Source organism: Mauremys reevesii, linkage group 2, assembly GCF_016161935.1.
Source record: "Mauremys reevesii isolate NIE-2019 linkage group 2, ASM1616193v1, whole genome shotgun sequence".
Classification (NCBI taxonomy): domain Eukaryota; kingdom Metazoa; phylum Chordata; order Testudines; family Geoemydidae; genus Mauremys; species Mauremys reevesii.
In genome coordinates, this window is record NC_052624.1 from 198,033,899 (window position 1) to 198,055,705 (window position 21,807).

At 39.5% G+C, this 21,807-nt stretch overlaps 1 protein-coding gene across 4 annotated transcripts in view; it reads left to right on the top strand.

Annotated features, from left to right (window-relative positions):
- Positions 1-21,807, top strand: part of SPIRE1 (spire type actin nucleation factor 1) — a 182,861-nt gene that overhangs the window by 144,386 nt on the left and 16,668 nt on the right. For all 4 annotated transcript variants that reach the window (XM_039526302.1, XM_039526303.1, XM_039526305.1 and 1 more), the window contains 3 exons: positions 3,592-3,678; positions 4,123-4,252; positions 15,124-15,293. In XM_039526302.1, coding sequence (XP_039382236.1) covers positions 3,592-3,678; positions 4,123-4,252; positions 15,124-15,293 — 387 coding nt within the window. The remainder of the gene's footprint in view (positions 1-3,591; positions 3,679-4,122; positions 4,253-15,123; positions 15,294-21,807) is intronic.

A 21,807-nucleotide genomic window follows, 5' to 3' on the forward strand; every position in this document is an offset into this window, starting at 1 on the left:
CTCCTGAGTACAGCATATTTTAGCTGTCTGTCATGGGTCATAGCTAAATATATATATATTCCCAATAGAGAAAGCTGTCATGTCTTTCTAGATGGTGAAGCAAAAACAAGAGTTCCTGAAATTTTCCAGATCATACAAAACATATTATCAATTGATTACTGCATTGTCAATTGGATACATTGTTCTACTTTGCTTTTTCTGAAGTGTTGCTTGGTATGGCTGTGTTGAGATAGCTTCATTTCAGTGGTGAGGAGAGCAATTCTTTTGAATGTCATTTGTAATGTGCTTTTCAATCACTTGGGATCAAAGGCATGTTATAAATACAAGATATTTAGTATCATAATCATTCAAAAATAGACTTGCCATTTGCAGCCAACCTGCTTATCTACAAATGATGTTTGTTTTTTGAATGTGAAAGTGGTGGGCTGAAAGCAAGTGTGGGAAGCCTTCTTGACTGTGTTTTCTTCTCACTGTGCTTTTGCTATGTGATTATTTACATTTCTGGTAGATCTTATACACTCAGGCCACATTTTTTCTAATTGGTAATGTTACCAGTACTAGTTTTAATGTACTCTTGTACAAAATTCTTCAGAATTTTAAATGTAAGTGTTTTTCTCTCATTTTGATTTTTACAAAAGAAACATTTGGGATATTTTTGACAGTGCTTTGAGATAGTTCGATTAAACATCAGTATGTGGTTGGTTCCAGTCTGGTATCTGAGCAGAATTACAATTATGCAACACTTTTTTTCTGTGCCTGGCTCGGTGGCACAGATATGCTTATACTGTGCATATCTGACCTAATCTATTTCATCCATAGCCAAGACTTTTATTTCTGTAAGGGCATTCATAGCCACCAGTTCCTGTAATCACTTTTTAATAAATAATGCTTGTGAAAGAGTGTCCATTTTGGAAACAGAAGTTAGTTTGCCTACAGAAAAAATACAGCATTTACAGTGGCAATGAAAGCTTTTCCATAATGCACAGAGTCTCAGCTTTGACCATAAGTCCTTGGAATTTCTACTGAGTCTATTGATAATATCAGTTGCTCTGCCATACACTTCCTTTGTGACCTTGGGGGAATCAGTTCGGAAAATTAGGTGCTTCAGCTTTCCCAGTAGTGAAATAGGGATTCAAATACACCTCTACCTCGATATAACACTGTCCTTGGGAGCCAAAAAAACTTACCGCGTTATAGGTGAAACCGTGTTACATTGAACTTGCTTTGATCCACCGGAGCGCGCAGCCCCGCCCCCCTGGAGCACTGCTTTACCGCGTTATATCCAAATTCATGTTATATCGGGTGGCGTTATATCGAGGTAGCGATGTACTTACTGATTGTATAGGGGTAGTATGAAGGTTAATTCAGGGAGTAAAACACTTTGAGATCCTCAGGTCAAAAGTCCTATAGAACTGCAAAGTTGTTTATTATTTATTTTATATTGTGATGTAGACAGCTGTCCCGTTGGGACTGGACTGAGATCACCAGCTCACCAAACAGCTGTCAAATGTTAACAACTTTCAATCACTACTAACTTTGACAGTGCTTGAACCAGTGACCTGGAGGAAGAAGACTTCATGTCTCACTACCAATCATGTGAACTATGCAGACCTATGAAAACTATCAATTCTTCTAAAAAGAAGGGGGAAAACATAATTGCTTTAAAAATATTCTCCCCATCATAAAATGTCAGTAAAAACCATGTAATTGAAATATTTTCTTCTTTAATGTTTTTGGTGAATATGAAGGATGTGGGAGAGTTCTGTGTTTCTATCAATAATATATGCACCTCAGTTTACCTTCTTGATATTCTGCCTGATTGCAGAGAATTAAATCAAAGGAAGCTATTGGGAGGAATCAAACAGGAAATCGAACAACAATAGAGAAAAGATACACCAGTGAAAATACCAAGGGTCTTTAAAGGAATGGTGGGGGAACTATTAACTGGGAAATGCTCCCCTGCCTGGCTGTAGCCAGGCAATCAGACTTTTTCTCCATGCCTGAACAAGGAACAAAGGGACCCTAAACCGTTAATGACCCTGACCTATCAGTTTTTAAAGGAAGGAGGGGATGAGCAGGCAGCAGCAGCTGGCGATGAGTCTCTTACGAAGAGATATTGAGAGACTGCTGCAGAGGCTGTCTGTCTCTCTTGGGCCAGGAGTGGGAGAATCTTAGTTTCAATATGATACACGCACCATGTAGTCCATCTGTTATTTTAACCCATTTCTCTGAATAATGTGACTAATAAATCAGGCCTTGTGAAAATCATGGAATTTTATATATTTATTTGTTTGTTTTTTAGAAACTTCATGGCAGTGACATAGGTAAAGCAGAGAATTTCACGGAATAGGCACAGAATGCAGTCAGAAAAAGGTCACTGCTGCATTCATTTGCCTCACACTGGCCATTGAGTCCCTCCCACCTGCCAAACTGCTTCAGTCTTTTGCTGGAGCACGCTCTACGATTTGCAACTTGCATGAGAGCAGCTGCTTTATTATATATTCTGTATCTACAATATATTACTGAGAGTTTTTCTCTGCAATGCATAGTATATGTTTCTCCTTGTCTCCAAATTGAGACATCTGAAAGAAATTATGTTGTAGCTCTGAAGACAAGAAAAACACTTACATACACAGAGACATTTCTCTTTTTTCCTCTTCTTTTTGCAGGATATACTTTTTTGCTGGCTTAGTTTTACTAAGTATTAATTTTAGATATGCTATCAAACTCTATAGTTCTCTTCCAAACTCCATTTATACTTCAAAATATTTTTAAAGCTTGAGTAAATTGATAAACTTTGTAAGGTGACCTAAGGCCAGGAAATTCAGAACGCAGCCACTCCATAGTAGCACCATCTACTCCTGGCAGAGTGTGCTGACATGGGCATTGTGGTTGATAGCAGTTTCTAGATCTGAAAGAATGAGAATGGACAGTTGATCTTTTTCCATTGCCAGAAGCAGATCATCAGTCAATGGGACTAACACAGTGTGTGTGCTTGTACCCGGTCTGAAACAAGGCTGAAAAGAGGTCAAGGAAATCTCAGGCCCTTCGATAATGCCCAAGTTGCCTCATTATGATTCTCTTAGTAGCCTTCCCTGAAAGAAGAATATTAGAGGCAGTATAAGAGTTAATGGTTTTGCCAGGCTCATGAGTTGTTTTCCTAGGTGTGGCTCTAGCACTTGTTCATTTGAGGCCTGTTGGCACACTGTCCTCCAAAGAGCGGTATTGACAAATTTCCCTAGTAACAAACCCAGTGTTCTCCCACAAACATACTGGAAGCTCTGATGTCTGATTGCATCAAAGATTAATCCTACATTTTATTAATTAATATTATTGCGCTTGCACTTATTCTCCATCTGTACATCTGCACTCATTTTCCATTTGTAAAACCAAAATGCTCTTACCTGCAGCATTTCTTGTGCATGTATTGCATACAGATTATTCCTCTCTTTGAGACTGATGACAGTTTTAGGATATATTTAATTGTAAGTGTGAAACTCTACAGGTTTCCTCAGGATATTATGATCTCATTACACTGCAAAAATGTGAATAGAAAGTATAAAAATATTCATTTCATTTTCCTCCTTTCAGGTCAATGGGGATATTCCACCTCGATTAAAAAAGAGTGCTCATGAAAAAATCCTGGATTTCATCCGATCACGGCCCCCATTAAATCCTGTATGTAATCCAGTATGTTTCTTCGCAGTGAAAGGCTGGCTTTTTTCAATGTGTTTGTGTTTTAGTGTTTTCTTTTAAAATGGTGTAGTAGTACAAATTATATCTGTTGTTTGTGTGCTGTGCATTTATTCTTGTGTGTTTCACATAGGAGCAATTTAATGTTTCTGGTCTGTGTAGGAAGATCATTGTAAAATCCTGAAACCTTAACACTTACCTTTAGCAGTTATCCGATACCTTTGTGAATCTGTGTTGGTCTTATCTGCTTATAAAATTATACTTCCAATGTTCTTGTTAAAAAATCTCTGTGCGGAATGTACTCAACTGTGTTTATAAGTGAATGAAAGTAAAATCACTTCAGAATAATCTGCTATTTAAAAGAATCCTTGTGAAATCACTTTCCAGGAATAATGCTTAGAATGAACATTCATTCTCTTTATACCCAAGGCCTCTGCAAGAAAACTGAAACCAACCCCACCACGGCCACGCAGCCTCCATGAAAGGATACTGGAGGAAATCAAGGCAGAAAGAAAGCTGCGCCCTGTCTCACCAGATGAGATCAGGCGTAGCAGGCTAGGTGAGTACTTGCTTTTGCTTATACTAGTTTTGAGCAGCAGTACTTGCACAAAACTGCCCCACATAAGGATATTGGCAATGTCTGCACTGAGCTCAATTAAAATGGAGACTAAAATAACCCTTACCTTTTCAAAAGACGGTAGAGCCTGCAGGCTCTGTTAGTGCTATGCACCCTTTCTGGTAACTTTAGGAATAGAAGAATTTAGTACCTTGAAATTGTTATTTTCTTGTTTTAAAAATAAAAGATGTGTGATTTAGACTGATTGTGTCAGGTTTCTGGTGTCATAATTATGGGATTTTAAGTGACATAATGTTGATTATTGTGCAGAGGGAGTTACATTAGATCCTCTCATGGACGGGAATGGAGGTTTGTTTCCCTAATATGCAATATAAAGTGTTACACAGAGATGTTTTTTAAATTCATTTTATTCTTTTGTTTCCTGCTCTAAAATCCATTAATCTCACGGTCCTTTATGGATTATCTGTGTTTAAGTTTTCCTGAACTTTTGAGCTGAGAGCATTGCAATCATTTTTGGATGTAACTCTTTGCTTCATTGTATAAGTTATGGAACCCCTATAAGCGTTCATACATACTTCAGTAATGACTGATTCAGATCTATATTGCAAAGCAGTTTGTTTCTGAAGTGTATATGAAACAATCAGTTGCCTATTGTAAAATTCTATGTGTGTGACATTTTTCACAAGTTGCCACTTTATGCCTCAGAACCATTGAACTAAAGCAAAGTCTGACCACTAAAGATGTTGCAAATATTCCAAACTGTTACTTCCATTTTCCTTCTTTAAGTGTAAAGTATTTAATTGTCACAGAGAAGCTTTGTTAACTGGATTTATGCAGAGAAAGAGTGACGTCTTGTGGCTAAAGAGGCAAAAAAACAACATACACCTGTATTCTCTGTTGTTCTGCTTGGCAGGATATTTATGCCTGGCGAATTTATTTAAAGGCAGTGGTCCAAACTCAAGTGGGTTGTATTTATTCATTGTCTGTAGGGGAAAATTGTTACCACTCTAATTTCAGCCAATTTTGGAGGGAGTGTTTGTGTGGCACTTGGATGCTTTTTAGCATCAGGATGTTCTGAAGACTGTTTTGCAGAGCATCTGGAGCCTCCTGGGGACTTGATTTATGGCTGCCACAGCTATTGGTTTCTTTTTACCTGCTCAGACCCTTTTTTATATGAAAGACTGTGGAAGCTCGGCAGAATCTCGAGTGGATTCCTTTTCCTTACTTAAGTATATAAAAATTCAGCTTTAATATACAATATGTTCTCCATTTGGGAACTCTCTTAGAATCATAGAACTAGAAGGGACCACGAAAGGTCTTCAGGTCCAGTCCCATGCACTGAAGGCAGGACTAAATCTTTGTGGTAGTCCTCTTTCAGCCTGGTCAGATTTTTCACCACTCAGTTATATGGCTCGAAAAATGGAATATTAGAGCATGTTTAGGTATGAATGGGGAATTCATGAGAGTTTATTATACAGGCTACAGTAGACTAAAAAAATTTTTCTCTCGAGCACCAGTGTAAACACCTAATTGTCATTAGCTTAAAGAAAGTAAAAAAATATTTTGTGACTCATTCAAAAGTATTGCTTCTTGTGTTAGAAGTACATTAGTTTTTTTTCTTTTTTGTATTGAAACTGACGCAATAGATTTGTTGTCTGAAACATCAAAAAAAATTTCAGAGCAAAATTTATATCTTTTTGGTAGATTTGGGGATGGGAAAAGATCAGCCACTTTCAGAAAGCTATAAATAGTCCTGGCTTACAGATAGATAAGTATTGCATGTAATTTAGTGTAGTGAAAATGTAAGGTAATAAGGCTTAAGGATTTTAAATCTAAATGGAAGCCCAACATAGAACACAGATGTGAGAAAGATGTGGAAATGATTGTGGATAATACATTTAAACCATCTGGACAGACATAGTTGACAACATTTATTTTCACTGAAGTTTTGGAGTGTATCAATGAAAGCATAGAGTATATTCTACATATGCAGGAGTTATTCTGTTATGTAAAGCATAGAGAAACCTTATTTGGAATATGGTAATCTTGGTAATCATATTGTGAATAACCAATTACACAGAGAAAAATTTGCAACAGAGGAGTGACCAGTATGAATAAGTGTCTGATAGAAATGAGTGGTTTAGATAGGCTCATAAGACGTCTGAATAAAATGGAAGAAAAAGAGAAGCATAGAAAGTTTATCTCCTTTAGTTGAAAGGGTTTATTTCCTGGTATGAACAAGTAGATCTAATGTAGCCTTGAAGAAAACCAGTTCTTCCCTTCTGTATTTCATTTGCTGTAGGTTAGGAGTGAGGGGTGTGCCATTGGGGGGTGGGATTTAAAATCTGGCTGTAATTTAACAGAGATTTTAATATATTTAGCCATTCTTTTTGCAACTGCTGTTGCCTCTGGCTTGTATTGTCCATTCTTGCTCTAAAGGAAGAGTACCTCTACTCCCAGGTTTGGTTCTGGGTCAGACACCTGCTGTATATAACCGTAACTGATTCCCATTTACAAGGCTTATTCCTATGCAACCTTTTTTAAACACATAGCGTAAGGGGATGTGTGGCTGCTGGATCATTCATACAAGCTTGCCCATTTTACAGGCTGGCAAATCAGCATTCAGGCAAATCAATGGAGATATTTTGCATATCTAGTAAGTTCACTTTCCACCTTGTGTTTATTCTTACTGTTGGGATTGACCTGCTAAAGTCGTCTCAAGTAAGAATGAATCTGACATTATCCTAATCCCTACTAGACATTGGATATTTTTGAAACGTGAACCAATTTTAACATAATTGACAGTTTATGTTCAGGATTGGTCCAGGCACTGTATGTCAGAAATGAGGTGCATTGACCAAGCTGAAATGAACATCTGTGCCACAGCAGTTGCTTGTAGCCATGTCTCTCATTTTCATGAGTGATAAAATTCGCCTACAAATGTTTAATAATAAATACATATATGGGACAGGGATATTAGTTAAATAAACTTTCCAGACCCAGTTAACCTTTGACTGCTTATTGTCCTACAAATGGGAACAAACTGTTCAGAGGGCTGAAAAGGAGACAGCAGGATACTAGATCCATTTTGAAAACTGAGGAAAACCAGAACAGGGGACAACTTTGAATCAGGCATAGGATTCAGCCATACACACAGTGTCAGATTTTTATTTTTTTTTCCCCTTAAAGATAACAAATGTTGATTTTTTTTTTGAATGTCTCTCTTAATTAGTTATTATCATGGGAGATTAAGCTTCCAGAAATGTAAGAATCTTTGTTTCAGTTCACTGAAATTTGTGTGAAATGTGGTTCTGTACTTTAATTTTTTTCTCTGTCAGCTACAGTTTTTCTTTCATAAATGTTATTTTAAGTGAAAACCTTACTTTCTGTTTTCCAAGATGCTTATCTCTTGTGTTAGCATCTGGTTTTATTGTATTCCAAAACCAGTGTTCTGCAGATCTATCTTTTAAAATATCTTTTTACACATACTGTATTTGCAAGTGCCAGTGATGCTATTATAGTGTTTACACCTCCCGTGTTACCGTAGTAAAGAAAAACATGTTTTAGACACATTTTGGATTTATATTAGCCTGGGCATCGGAATCCAAAATGTCTTAAGTGGACCTAATCTTTTCTTTTTGTTACCCCTTTGCCTTCCTAACAGCTGAATTGTTTTCTTTTTGTTGTTTTTGTTTCCTTTTTCAGCAATGCGGCCACTTAGCATGTCTTACAGTTTTGACCTGTCAGGTAAAAGGTGCTATAACACCTGACGTGGTTATTGTGTTTACTGTGAAATTTGTTCCATCCATTTGTTTGTTTAACCCTCACGTAAGAAAGAAACATGAAGGGATTCTTCTAAGCCATGGTCAGTGAAAGGAAAGATTCAGCTAGATTTCCTATTGAAATCTATAGTTCTGCTACCAAATAGGGATATACACGTATGAGGAACTACTATATTTCACCTGTAATTGAATTTTGTGAAGAATAAGGTGGTCCACAGCTAGCCCTAAACCCTAGGAAAGGGCTTGGTACACTAGTTCACCTTAAAGTCTGATTTTATTATTACCTAAATCAACCCTTTCCCCTGAAGCTTTACTTTTAAGCTAAATCTTTTAGTCTTTTAGTATTGGTTTGACCAATAAATATAAGTACTGTAGTGTATTAAACTCAAATGTCTAGGGCATCACTTTTTGACTTGACCATCTTCTGCAATATTTTATTTCTTGAGATTATTCAAAAACTGTTAAATCTTTCACTGAAATTTTTTAAATTAACATTTCACGTACACACACATTGCGCAGAGAAACTCCGATGTATATATCTATATTTGTGTGTGTGTGTGTGTGTATAACTTAATCTCATTTGTCAGTGCACTGTGGAACTCGTATGAAGAACAAGTGACTTAGCTATGTTGGAAGGCTTACAGTCTTTGTTAGTTATACATGCTCGCTCCAATAAGCTTTGCAGCATGAAAATGTAAAAGAAGAGTCCAAAGCTTCTAACAAATCCATGGGGGCTCACTCCTGGGCCACCGTCTTGGAATGTTTTATTAATTTTTAATGTACCCATGTTCTTCTGTCTAATTCTCTGTGAATTCCCTCTCTTTGAGGAGGAAATCTCAGTGATCATAAATGAAGCATTTAAAGTTTTAATGAGGATGCAGGACTTATCGCTGAGACTGATCCCCCCGAGAAAGAAAACTACCTTCTACGTAGTGAAGGGTCCCATCTCTGCTGTAGTATTCTGCCTACAGCTGGGATGGGAACCTAATAGATGGCTAGATTTCTCTAGTGCCTTTTATTTTATAGGAAGGGTATAAGCAATAACAGACTGCAATGTGCCTGCAGTGCTCCTGAACACTCTCAGAGGAGTGTGCTCGGAGGTGTGAAGCCAAACGCCCTCATTCACAACCATTTAGATTCCTTCTTACCTCATACCAATGTGCCACATCAGCCCCTGAGACCTATGCACTGAGGGGAATCTCTACACTCAGATCGTATCCTTTCCATGCAGCTAGGAAGGCATGACTCAGAGCTGATGCAGTTATGGGACCTCCACATGAATGATCCTTAGATCCCTAAGACAAGCAGTAAAATCCAAGTAAAATCCATCCCCTCATTCTGTGGGGAGGCAAAACCTTCTTTATTCCTCATTTGCCATCATACACAAGGAATAACCTGGGACTCTCACAAAGTTCTCCTCCTTCACCCCCATATCTCCAATTCATTCCCATGGGTTTTTCAGTGGGAGGAGGTAATATGGCCCAATGTTTTCCTATTTATCATCTAGAAAGACCATATTTGAATGGTTTATTACCATGATGTAAAGAAGCATGACAATTTGGTAATCCCAACAGCAGAGTTTAGAATGAGCATCTAATATGGTGTATTATAACATTGTCTAATGATGGCAAAATGTTCCCCTAGCCAGTGCTCATGTTAGGTGCTACGCTGTGTCCTTTTAAGATCTGGAAATTCCTTGTACATAAGGTCAGATACTAGTGTAAGCGGTCAAACTTTTATTTTTCAACTCTTCTGTTACTTCCGAATAAAGCTGAATGAGCTGATAGTGCAGGAGAGTAGAACAGAACATGGCAAGAGTACCTTTACTGATCAGCATAACAGGGAGGATATCCAGCACTATCCCTTTTACATGTGTCTGTTTGCTTATTCTCTTCTTGTCTTCAGTTAACTTGCTCTTTTCAGGATTCCTGTTCAGTCATGGATCTGAGATGTGTTCCTACTTAATTAAATCCAAAATGATTTTGCTTAACCATCCTTTATTAATTGATTATCATAATATCTTTGTTAAATACAAACTACTTCATAGCAACCTACAGTACTAAACTATGCCTTGGATTTGATCTTTCTGACTGACCACTGCAGAACTCTTCCTGTTTTCTTTATCCATTTGCTAAATGTACTTTAACACTCATGTGATTCACACAGAGATGTGATACTGCTTTGTTGTCTGAATGATCCTATACATGACGTTTGGAAGCAAATTCAGGGGTGATGAAAACGTTCTCACAAGGAGAAGTAAGACAACTGATCAGACAACACAAAATGATTTAGTTTGGGATGTAAATAAAAAGCAGACAAATGGTTTTGTTTAATTTTGTTGCTTTGTTGATACTTTTGCTTTATTCTTTATTTTGATGGGAGGGTTTTAAATTTGCTTCCATTTTGTAATTATTATTTTCACATTTTTTCTTGGTGTTTGTTTTCATTGCTGTCTGCCCAGCTGAAGAGATCTCATAAAAATATAAACTCTCACTGAAAAGCAGAACCTTCCTCTCAATTTTTCATGCTAAAGAAAATGTTCTTGGCCCTACTACAGCAGCCTTGTGCTGTTCTGGTGTTCCAAAGCAGCTGTAAAGCTGGCTTAGCCGAGTAGTGAAGGATTCCCCTTGTGTTAGGGAAACTTGAGGGTGTTGAGCCAGTGTGGCTGGTATGTGCCACTCTTCTCAGCCATTGGCACAGGGAACATTTCTAGGGGAAATACGATGTGCACAAGACTTTCCTATTCCCAGCTGGCAGAATAGAGCCATTGGTAGCTGGATGTAAGTTACAGCTGTCTTAAAGGTAACTTAAAACCACTTTTGCTTCCCTCGACTGACCTGTGTTGAATATGGCTCAAAAGACGGGAGCATCTGACCGTAAACATACAACCCATTTTGTCTTCTAAATCGAACACAAAAAAATGAAATAACTGCTGCAGAAACTGCTGTTTTTCATATCTACAAAGTTAATGCTTTCATTGTTTTCCAAAGCTGCTGTGCCCAGGCTCCAGTAGGGGTTGTTCTTCATAAGCCCAAATCTCAGAGATGTTGAGTAGAATCACACATCATTTGAATGTCAGGAAAATGCTCAGGAAAGGCAGATAATCTATTAGTTTAGTTACCATGGTAATGAGCATGGTACCCACACCTAGAAAAATATTTTTTTCAGTATACTGATTAATTAGTTTTCTTGTCTGAATTAAATATGCAAGTCATCATAATGAAGAGCATACCTTTGTGCTACAATTACTCATCATATAGTCTTTTCCCAGTATTCTCACAATGTAACTAATGTAGGACAAACGTATATTAATCTGGAGAATCCATTTTCTTTTCTGCCTTCGCTTGAACATGCTGTAAAAATGTTAAGGCAAAGGAGCATATTTTACAGTAGAAACCAGGTCCAGTTTTCTGTTCCCATCATGTGTCAGTGAAAGCTGTTTAGGACAGAAACACCATATGGTTAGTTAACATATAATCTGTGATCTACTTAATTCCCTGTTTCATAAGAGAAGTAGTAGTCTTACATGTAAATAAAAACAAATTTCAATTTATCCTAGTTTTTTTTGGTCTTTTGCACGCGTGCGCGCACACACACACACAACCTTAAAGACTAGTCACAGACACAGAAGTAGCAACACAAAAGGAATTAACAAAATACGGCTTATGTAGTCAAATTATCAAACTCACAGCTTTTTGTTGTTTCCACGTGGCCTGAAATATTTGATAGCTTAAGAGAAACCAAAAGTATTTATCCTAATGCTTCAGCTAGTATTTACCTTGGAATCAGTGACTTGCAACCCAGTTAACGGATGCTGCTGCCCCTATTTGTTTGTCAAAACTTAATTTCTGCTGTAATACAATGTTCACTCCAGGACCCCCTAGATACACATGCTTGTCTGGGCAGCAGCTGAATCACCTCAGAAATGTTCACAATCATTTGTATGATCTAGAACGGGTTCAAATATTTTATGGGTATTTTTTTGTTATAAATTTAGTCCACTCTTGATTTCAGCTAATTGTTTGCAAACCAAATCTGATTTTCTTCATGGGCATTCATTACTAATAAGTATCAGTTTATTGGTTATTTGTGAGCTGTCCACCTTGATTATTCAGTCTTTTTTTTAGGAGCGGTGTGGTTAATCAGCACATGGCAATGTTTCTGATTCCTGATTAGATTACTGAAACATTTTAAACAGGAAAATAACAGATGTGACTAGAGAGTAACAAACAACACTGTTTGAATTTTTGGGCAAATTGTTTGTGCTGAAATCTGTGAAACTTTGTGTTCACATTTTTTTCCACAAGTATCCAGCAGTTGTCCACATGTTCACAAATAACTAATAGTCTGACCACGTGAACTCAACCCTTTTATTCACAAATTTTTTTTGCAAATTAGGCTTGGGGTTTTTTGGGGGGGGGTTTTGTGTGTGCGTGTTTGTTTTTTCAGAAAAACTTTCCCTTTGGATTTCCTCAGAGTAGAGGGGGATGATGGATGACATGTTGTATTTAAGAGCTATTCAAAACAAATTTGATATATTATGTTCTAGTAGATTCACCTGAAGTTTCACTTGTATTTCAGGGTATTGCAGTAAATCAGTAAACACTTCTAAACATTTTAAGTACTTCTTTCAGTTGTGGGCTTCCTGTCTAAAAATAGAATTCTTTTAGGTTTTGTGTGTATGGATAGGCAACACAAATGATAGATGTCTCATATGTCCCATACTTTGGTCAAAAGAGGGCACCTGCATGTTTAAGAAACATTGACCTGTAAAATGTATGTCCTGAATATACAGTTCTCCACATCTATTCCCCTGATGCTAGGAGCCCCTTTTCCAAGATCTGGATGCCACCCCTTACTTGGATGTTTTTGTAGGATGCAAATCACCTGCATACACCACCTACCACCTCACAAGTCCAAAGGCTATGGACACATGGGTCCGTTCTTCTACTCCCCATTCTTCAGGCTGTGAGATCACTGTCTTGTGTTCCCAAGAAGGGTTTTGAGAGGAGAGAAGTTGCACATACCCATCCTGTTCTTGCTGCCGTTGCTGGTTCTCTGGCTCTTATGAGCTATTATGTGCAAGATTTCCCTAGCTACAGTTAAGGGGATTTCCCGAGAAACTGTATGCAAGTGATCATGAGGTTTGTCAGCCCAAGAGGCAGCACAGGCAGCAGGAATGTTTTTTCTACTACTGCTACTACAAGATGGGGGTGAGAGGACAGAACCTTCTGGAATCGTGTTGGGCAGTGGCAACATCAGGACGACAACTGATGTTGTCCCCTTTGAAAATCAGGAAGGAGGGGAAAAAAGCCATTCAGCCCCAGAAGATATTGTACCATTCGAGAGGCCCATTAGTAATACCCTAGAAGACATAAAAATAAAGAGTGGAGAAGTTCAGAGGCCTATGATGGAAGACTCTTGGCCGGGAAAACCTGGAGGCTATAATAATAGTGTAGTATTCAGATTCACCGGCTTGGAGTAGTCCCATGATCCAGATAGTCCCTTTTTTCTCACTTCTGTAGTTGCAGGTAGAATTTTATTGAGGAATTACACTCTCTGCCCTTCACCCATTTTGTTTTCCTACTCCCAACATTTAGCCATTACCTGATTTCCTTTAAAAATGTGTAACTAATTTAACTCGGATTATTGTTTAAAGTAAAAATCTGCCTAAATGAGAATCTTGTACAACAGGCAAATTACTATAAATTGTGTACACAAGGTAATTTTAGCCACCAGTGAAGCTGCACCTATTCAATTCCTGTAATGCAGACAATTTACCCCAGGGCAAATTATTCTGTACCAGGATAAACTATGTCTGTACTAGCTATTGACACCAGTGCAGCTACATAAGTGACTAAAAAGGTTGATCCAGTGATTAGTGTGCTAGCGTCGGATACGGGACGCTCAATTCCCTGCTCTGCCACAGAGACCCTGTGTGACCTTGGCCAAGTCACTTAGCCTCTCTTTGCCTTAGTTCTCTAGATGTAAAATGCTGTAAGGAATAGTACTTCCTTAACTCACAAGGGTGTGGTGAGGACAAATACATTATGAGGTAGTCATTCACTACACTGATGGGGATCATATAACTGCATAGATAGAAAGGCCAGATGCTTAGGCAAATATGCAAACCAGAGATGTAAATATTCCCACTAAATGCTGCCCCTTCCAAACACACAGAAAATTTTTAAACATATTGAAACCTCACCCTTTCTCTGCTCTTTTTCTGGGTTAAAACCGACATGTCAATCTCACCTTTCCCCCCCAGCCAGAATATCGAAAACTAGATTATTGTCTAGGTTTAGACGGCACAGCAGACCTCATGCCTACATTATATGCGCCTCATTCTGATCTCATACTGGTGACTATCCAGAGCGCCTTTACTGAACTCAATGAAGTTACACGCATGTAAAATCTGTGTAGGAGTAAATAGAATCAGGTCCCATGATTCCATTGTTACATGATGCAAGACTTGACCAAATGCATATATTTTCGTTTTTAATATGCACTAAAATATAAAGATGGGATTATGCACATTTTAGACAAGATATGTATAACTCATTGTCATTGCTGTTCAGTATATGAAAAAGCAAGAATAATTGCACCTTCACTGGAATAGTTTGTGTTTGTTTTGTGTCAAAACTCATAATTTCAATGTAGTATGGTCTTGGTATTCACTGGAGATCCACCTGTCTGGTTTTAGCAGTGCATCCCTGTTTCTTTGGATTCTGATTATTTAGCTAATTGTAGCAAATCATTAGGTGGCAGTATGTTAACTCCTTTAAATGAGGATTTTTTTAATGCTAAAGTATAAAAAAATCAGAGTGCACTGCTATTTTTTCCACTGCTCTCATTCTCTCACATCATGTCTGTACCACACACCATGACCTGTAATTTCCTGAGCAACATGTTGCTAAAGTAAAATAACCTTACACATGTAATTATCATAGTGAGGTTTTTCTCTGTGCACACTGCCTTGGCAGTAAGAGCTGAGAGGAGTATCACAAGTTGATTGCCATGATATCTGTTCCTTCTAAGGTCCAAGTACAACCATTTTGTTTCTTTTGCCAGATGTATCCACACCAGAGGCCTCAGGAAAATTAGCAGACAGCTCTGTAGTAAATGGTGGCTTGACACCACAAGCAAAGGTGAATGGCATCAGCACTACCCAAGTGACAATGCAGCGAAAAAGACTCCTTAAAGCCCCTACGTTGGCTGAACTGGATAGCTCGGATTCAGAGGTAAGACAACAGGGGCCCATGCTTTCTCCTCAATTGAATTTCAGAATTTAGTCTTTCTAGTGATTCATGGAACTAATAAACAGGGGCAATAATTTCATAGGTACTATTTAATCCTGGGGGTTTCTTAGTTATAATTTGAGGATTGGCTTACTGCATTGCCAACCACAAAAAAGTTCAAAAATCATAAGTCACATCCTAAATAATCATGACAGTTATAATGTGAGCAAGTGTTGTAAATGTATTGCAAGTAACACAATTTTGGTCCCCGTGCAGGAGCGTTCTCTGAAGGCCCCAACTGTGAATATGACCCCATTGTGTTAGGCACTGTACAAAAACATAGTGAGAGACAGTCTCCCCAGGGAGTTTTCAATTCAGCACAAAGCGTGGGGGTGAGTTTGTGATGTGGGAGCTGAAACTGGGACCTACCAAACTCCTCTCATTTATGGGCAACCACATATCCTTTAGATCAGTAGTTTTCAAGCTTTTTTTCTGGGGACCCAGTTGAAGAAAATTGTTGATGCCCGCAACCCAACAGAGCTGGGGATGAGGGATTTGGGGTGTGGGAGGGGCTCAGGACTGGGGCAGAGGGCTAGGGTGCGGAGATGAGGGCTGCAGGGTGGGGCCGGGAATGAGAGGTTCAGGGTGTGAGAGGGGGCTCTGGGCAGGGGGCTGGGGTGTGGGAGAGGGTCAGGGCTCTGGGCTGGGGGTGCAGGCTCTAGATGAGGGGTTTGGGGTGGGCATGAGGGGTTTGGGGTGCAGGAGAGGGCTCTGGGTTTGGAAGGGCTCAGGGTTGAGGCATGGGCTTACCTCCGGTGGCTCCTGTTCAGGGGCACAGTCAGGAAACACAGATCATGCTGCGCCCCAGAAGCAGCCAGCAGCAGGTCCAGCTCCTAGGAAGAGGCGCGCAAGTGGCTCTAAGTGGCTCCCACTTGCAGGCACTGCGCCCCCCTTCCTCCCCCCCCACTCCCATTGGCCAGTTCTCGGCCAATGGAAGTGTGGAGCCGGTGCTTGGGGTGGGGACAGCACATGGAGCGCCGTGGTCCCCCCGCCTAGGAGTCGGACCTGCTGCCAGCCGCTTCTGGGGCGCAGCGCAGTGTCGGAACAGGTGGGAATAGCCTGCCTTAGCTGGGCAGCACCGCTGATGGGACTTTTAACGGCCCAGTCAGTGGTGCTGACCAGAGCCGCTGAGACCAAGTTCCTTCCATTCTGTGACCCAGTTCTGGGTTGTGACCCACAGTTTGAAAACCACTGCTTTAGCTGGAAATAACACATCTAGCTCAGCTCAAACAGAGATCTGATGACCTGCAGTAAAAACATTACACCTGCAAGAGTGTCTGGAAAATAACATTTATTAAATCAAGTTCTGACCTTTTGGGAAATTACATAGGCAGTCTTTACCTCTCTGGAGAGGATGCACTGACAAACTCTCAGACACACAGCTCAGTCTCTAAATATGCTCTCCAATAAATTCCCCATCCTGTTCTTAAAGAAACAGCTCCCATTAACCAAAATACAAACTCTAAATGTAACAATAAAACAAATATTAACACAACATCCAAATTAACTTCTAAATATAATGTTTTGCAAAATAATCTAGCAATAACTCCTATTTTCTCTCTTACACACAGTTTTCTCTCATGTGGTTCATTTACAGGATTTGAACCCAGAACCTAAAAATCCACACTCCATATCTCTTCCACATCAGCTATTGGAGTCTTAGTAGTGGAAAGTATACTATTATCCCCTGTGTGAATCAGCTGATAAAGGGGGAAACAATGCACAATTTACAAGTGGGTTATACAGCCATTTGTGTTACACTAGTGGAATGTTGGGCATAAGGATTTGTGGTTTCTGTTCCTGGTTCTGGGAGCAGTGTGTAATCTAGAGATTACAGAAAGCATAGCCAAGTGTAACAGTGTCCCTGTTCTGGGTAAACTGTGAGGATTGAACATGGCACCTGTACCTGGAGGTAAAAGCCTGAGTCTCTATCATTTATGCTAAAAAAAAATGTGTCTGTTAGTGTGGAGGCAATAGAGTCATAAAATTCTGTATGTGCTAGAGGGACACAGCATCACTGCAGTTTTATAGGTTATGCAAGCACATAATTGGGCATGTTCATTCTGAAAGGCAGTGTGACAAAGTGGATGAGATTTGGGTCTTATTCATAGCTTTGCCTGAAGTAGCCTCTCTTTTCTAATCTGTAAAATAGGTATACAATAGTAGTGGATGAGGCTTTGTTAATAATAAGACCGAGGGGCAACAAAATAGTAACAGCAGTCAATAAAAGACCTGAGATTCCATAGCTCAGTGCTAGGCTAACGCATCACTATCTTTGACTCGCAAAAATGAACTGAGTAGGTGAAAAGAAAGTCAGAAAGATAAATGTAAATTGATTCTCATAGGAAGGAATAATTAAATGCATGACTATGAATTGGGTTTACAGCATAGACCGAGATACCACATAGGGAATGCTCTGGAGGATACAGCAAATAATTAAGTAAATCGACCATGAAATGATGTTGCGAAAAAGACAAATCTTATATTGATTTGAATTAACTGAATAGCTTGTGAAACAAGCAAGATAATCATGCTACCCTGCTCAGTGCTGGTTAGGTCTCAGGCACAGTGCTGTGTTTAGTGTTAAAGAAGTAAAAAAGATAAATTAAACAACGGGAAATTACATATTGACAGAAGTTGGGTAAAAGGACCTGTGAGGAAAATTTAAAGAGAACTAAGCAAGATCATTATTTATATTGAAATACCCCATATTTATTTTCTGATTTTTAAGTTTGTGGCATATATAAATGACGTGGATTTGCATTCTAATTGTCTATGAATGACTCAGATATTTCCATGCTTGTGACAGTACAGAGCGTGAATTGACCCAACCTATTTAGAATTACTGGGGGTCCCCAGATTATAACTTTACAATCTCCCCTGAAGAGGAGGTGTCACATAGCTACATTGCCCCAGGAGCAGACCAGAGATTGAACTGTGACTCAACTCCCAATTCTTCACCTGCTACTCCTTTGTTCTGAGGAGGAGTAAATTTCCTCAGCTTTTTTGTGAGGCAACTTATTATATACCCATCTAGCTGGGTAGTGCTGTGAAGGGAGGTCTGGAGTTCCCTCTCTGTCTATTTACATGCAAAGATCAGTATGAGGAATCAGGGCCTGCTCTCCCATCCTCCCATTACAGTCACAGTCAGAATAAGGAGACCCATACTCCCCTGCATGTCTGAATAAGGATGTGACAATCTAAGCCCTGGGTATTTTAAATAATTATAGAAACCATCTCCTAACAAGGCCAAATATATACACTTAGCTGATTATATTGGTGGTGACACATTCAGGCACTCCCCTCAAGATATGCTTGTAAGCAGATGTGCCTTTCTTAGTAGGTAGGAGACTATACTTGTTTGGATCTGGATCTAAATGTGTCCAAACGTGTCTGGATCCAGGATTTTGATTTCATGCCACTTCTGCTTGTGAGATTTCATATTGCCTGCGTTGGAAATCAACAGCAAAGACATTGATTGGCCTAAGCAAATTCCTCTCAAGAATCATGAATAATTACTGCATATGATTCACTAGTATTAATTTGCCAAGAAAGCTTACCGCTTTGGAGTCACAGTACAATAGAATAGTTCACATTTGTGAGGAGGATAGGGCGAAGAGACAATTTAAAATAGTAAGTATGGGGTGTGTATTATCTAAGCAGAGCTGGTATTTATAAACAGTGGGAAATATAAAATTCTTTCCTAAGTTATTCAAAACAAAGAGTTTCCTTTGAATTCTTATATTGGTTCTGAGAAAGGTCTATCCCACCTCAGAAGTAGCTGAAGGTCCAGCCCCACTTGCTGGGGAGAAAAAAGATGATGATCCTGGAGGCAGGGGCAGTAGGCATTCCTATAGAAGCCCTTTGTTTCCCCTGCTGCTGTGTGCCTTTTTCAGCCTGATTTTGTATGGTCCCTGGACAGATACTTCCCCTGCCATGGCTGCCCCCCCAGAAGCTCCCCTGAAAGAGTAAGAAGTAGCATAAATTACTGCAGAATTTGAGCTCAGTTTCACTCCCACTGAACTCAATGGCAGAACTCCCACAAATACAAATGGGAACAGGATTGGCACACCTGGCTGCTGTAATTTAGGCTGCCTAGCCCTTTGGGTTTGGACAGGGCAGCATCTGACTGAGACCTGCCCCCGAATCCATCCTAGGCTTCAAAAATGAAACACGAAATTATTTTTTAAAAAATGGAACACTATTTTCAACCAAAATAGCTTTTTTACAAAATTGGAAATGTATACAAGAATTTTTCATTTTTTAACATTTAAAAAATGTTTTATGAAGCTGGAAAATAAAAAATGTAGTCTTTTTCTCTGAGCAGTTTTTCTTCTCTTCTCCCCTCCAGAAACAATAAAAAGTGGATGAGAGGAGAAAGGGAAGAAGAGAGGATGGGGAATGAAAAACTGAAAAATTTTAAAAACAGAAACGTTCAGTAAAAATGTTCATAAGCATTATGAATAAATTAAAAATCATTCCTTTGTGAAACCTGTGGAGAAGAATGACTTTGAAATTGTCAAAAATGTTCATGGTTCCCCATCCCCATTTTCTGTCCAGCTCTAGGTGGAACCCCTTGTAGTCCCACAGGAGGGCACAGGAAGGAGTGAAGGGAGTATGCCATAGGGCCAGCCTTTCCCTCTCTGCTGCTCATCTAGCCCGCCCCACGGGCATTGGCTCCCCTCCATTCGGAAAAACTAAGGAGAGCATGGGGCTTTTTAATTAGAAAAAGGCACTAGCAGGTTTCTTATCTGTTCATCTTAACTTTTTAGCTGCTCATTCCTCTGTCCATGAAAGAATAAATGAAAAACATCTATGACTGTAATAGCCTAGGGTTTTGTTTTGGGTTTTTTTTTAACTGCACCAATAGTTGTTTTCACCAATCTAAAAGTTTAATGTTGCATTTTGAACAGCAGTTATCTTTCTTCACAAAGTTTGTATTTATCAACTGTAAGAGAACTTTTTGGAACCCTCCTTTTGACCTAGTAAATGTTACCAGATAGCTGCCTGCATGGAATTTAAAAAGCAAACTCACAGGTTTTTCTTGGGTTTCTTGTATTCAGCACAGTGTACTTGTAATCCACACTTCTGGGTGTGGTGTTCTGTCCCATCTAGTGGCACTTAGAGAGGAATGAGTCTGCTCTACAGCCTTAGCTAACAGTAGAGGCTCATGCACTAAATTCCAGGTTCAATCTCGCTTGCTGACAACCGGGGTCTGTCAGTGTTACATACAGATTGTCTGATCATAATTGGTGACTTTCTGGCCTTGGTGGTGCCAGTTGTTAATGTGATGTTCCTGTCAGCTTTTCTCTCCTGATTTTTCTTAAACAGACGGGGCACTTTTTCAGTTACTGGAGATTTTCCTTCTTAAGAATCATCTACCTCACTAAAAGCTTGTCTACACTTACCGGAGGATCAACAAGCACAATCAATTCATCAGCAGTCTGTTTAGCGGGTCTAGTAAAGACCCGCTAAATTGACTGCAGATCGCTCTCCCATCGTCTTCTGTACTCTACCGGATCAAGAAGAGTAGGGGGAGTCGATGGGAGAGCGTAGTGTGGACCCCACAGTAAGTAGATCTAAGCTACATCAATTTGAGGTATGCTATTCACGTAACTCAAATTGTGTAGCTTAGGTCGAATTTGCTCTGTAGTGTAGACAAGGCCTCACAGTCTCTGAGACTAAGGCTTTGGCTACACTTGCATTTCAAAGCGCTGCCGCGGCAGCGCTTTGAAGCGCTAAGTGTAGTCAAAGCGCCAGCGCTGGGAGAAAACTCTCCCAGCGCTGTCCGTACTCCACCTCCCTCTGGGGAATAACGGACAGCGCTGGGAGTGCGGCTCCCAGCGCTGGGGCTTTGACTACACTGGCGCTTTGTAGCGCCGCAATTTGCAGCGCTGCAGAGGGTGTGTTTTCACACCCTGCTGCAGCGCTGCAAATTTGTAAGTGTAGCCAAGCCCTGAGAGGCTGAGTTGCTTGCTTGTTTTCAGAGTGAGTCACTGGTTTGATTTGTAAACCCCAAGAGTATAGGAGGTAACTCTGCAAACCTCCTTTGTTAAAAGCATTTATGTCAGAACTCAACAGTATTCACAAACATTGCTTCAGCCCAGTAGTCTTTTGTTACGTTCCAATGATATACTGCAGCTTGTCTGTATGAGATAATTTAGGCTGTAGGTTTTAGGTGTGGACAGTCTACAATGGTATTGATTCAGAGAAACACGACTCTTTAGCCACCCATTAACTGAAAAGTGTTATTCAAAGCCCATTTCACTCACATTCACTCACCCATCATCTCCCAGAACTTGTTTGTGCTTGACTGCTATGATGAGAACATACTTATGTAATGAATGAGGTTTCTTTAAACACAGAGGGAAGGAGAAGTGCACCAGGATTAGAGATTAGAGAACAGGGTTGTGGAGATTAGTGATTAGATTAATTGCTCTTTAGTGGGTCACATGTT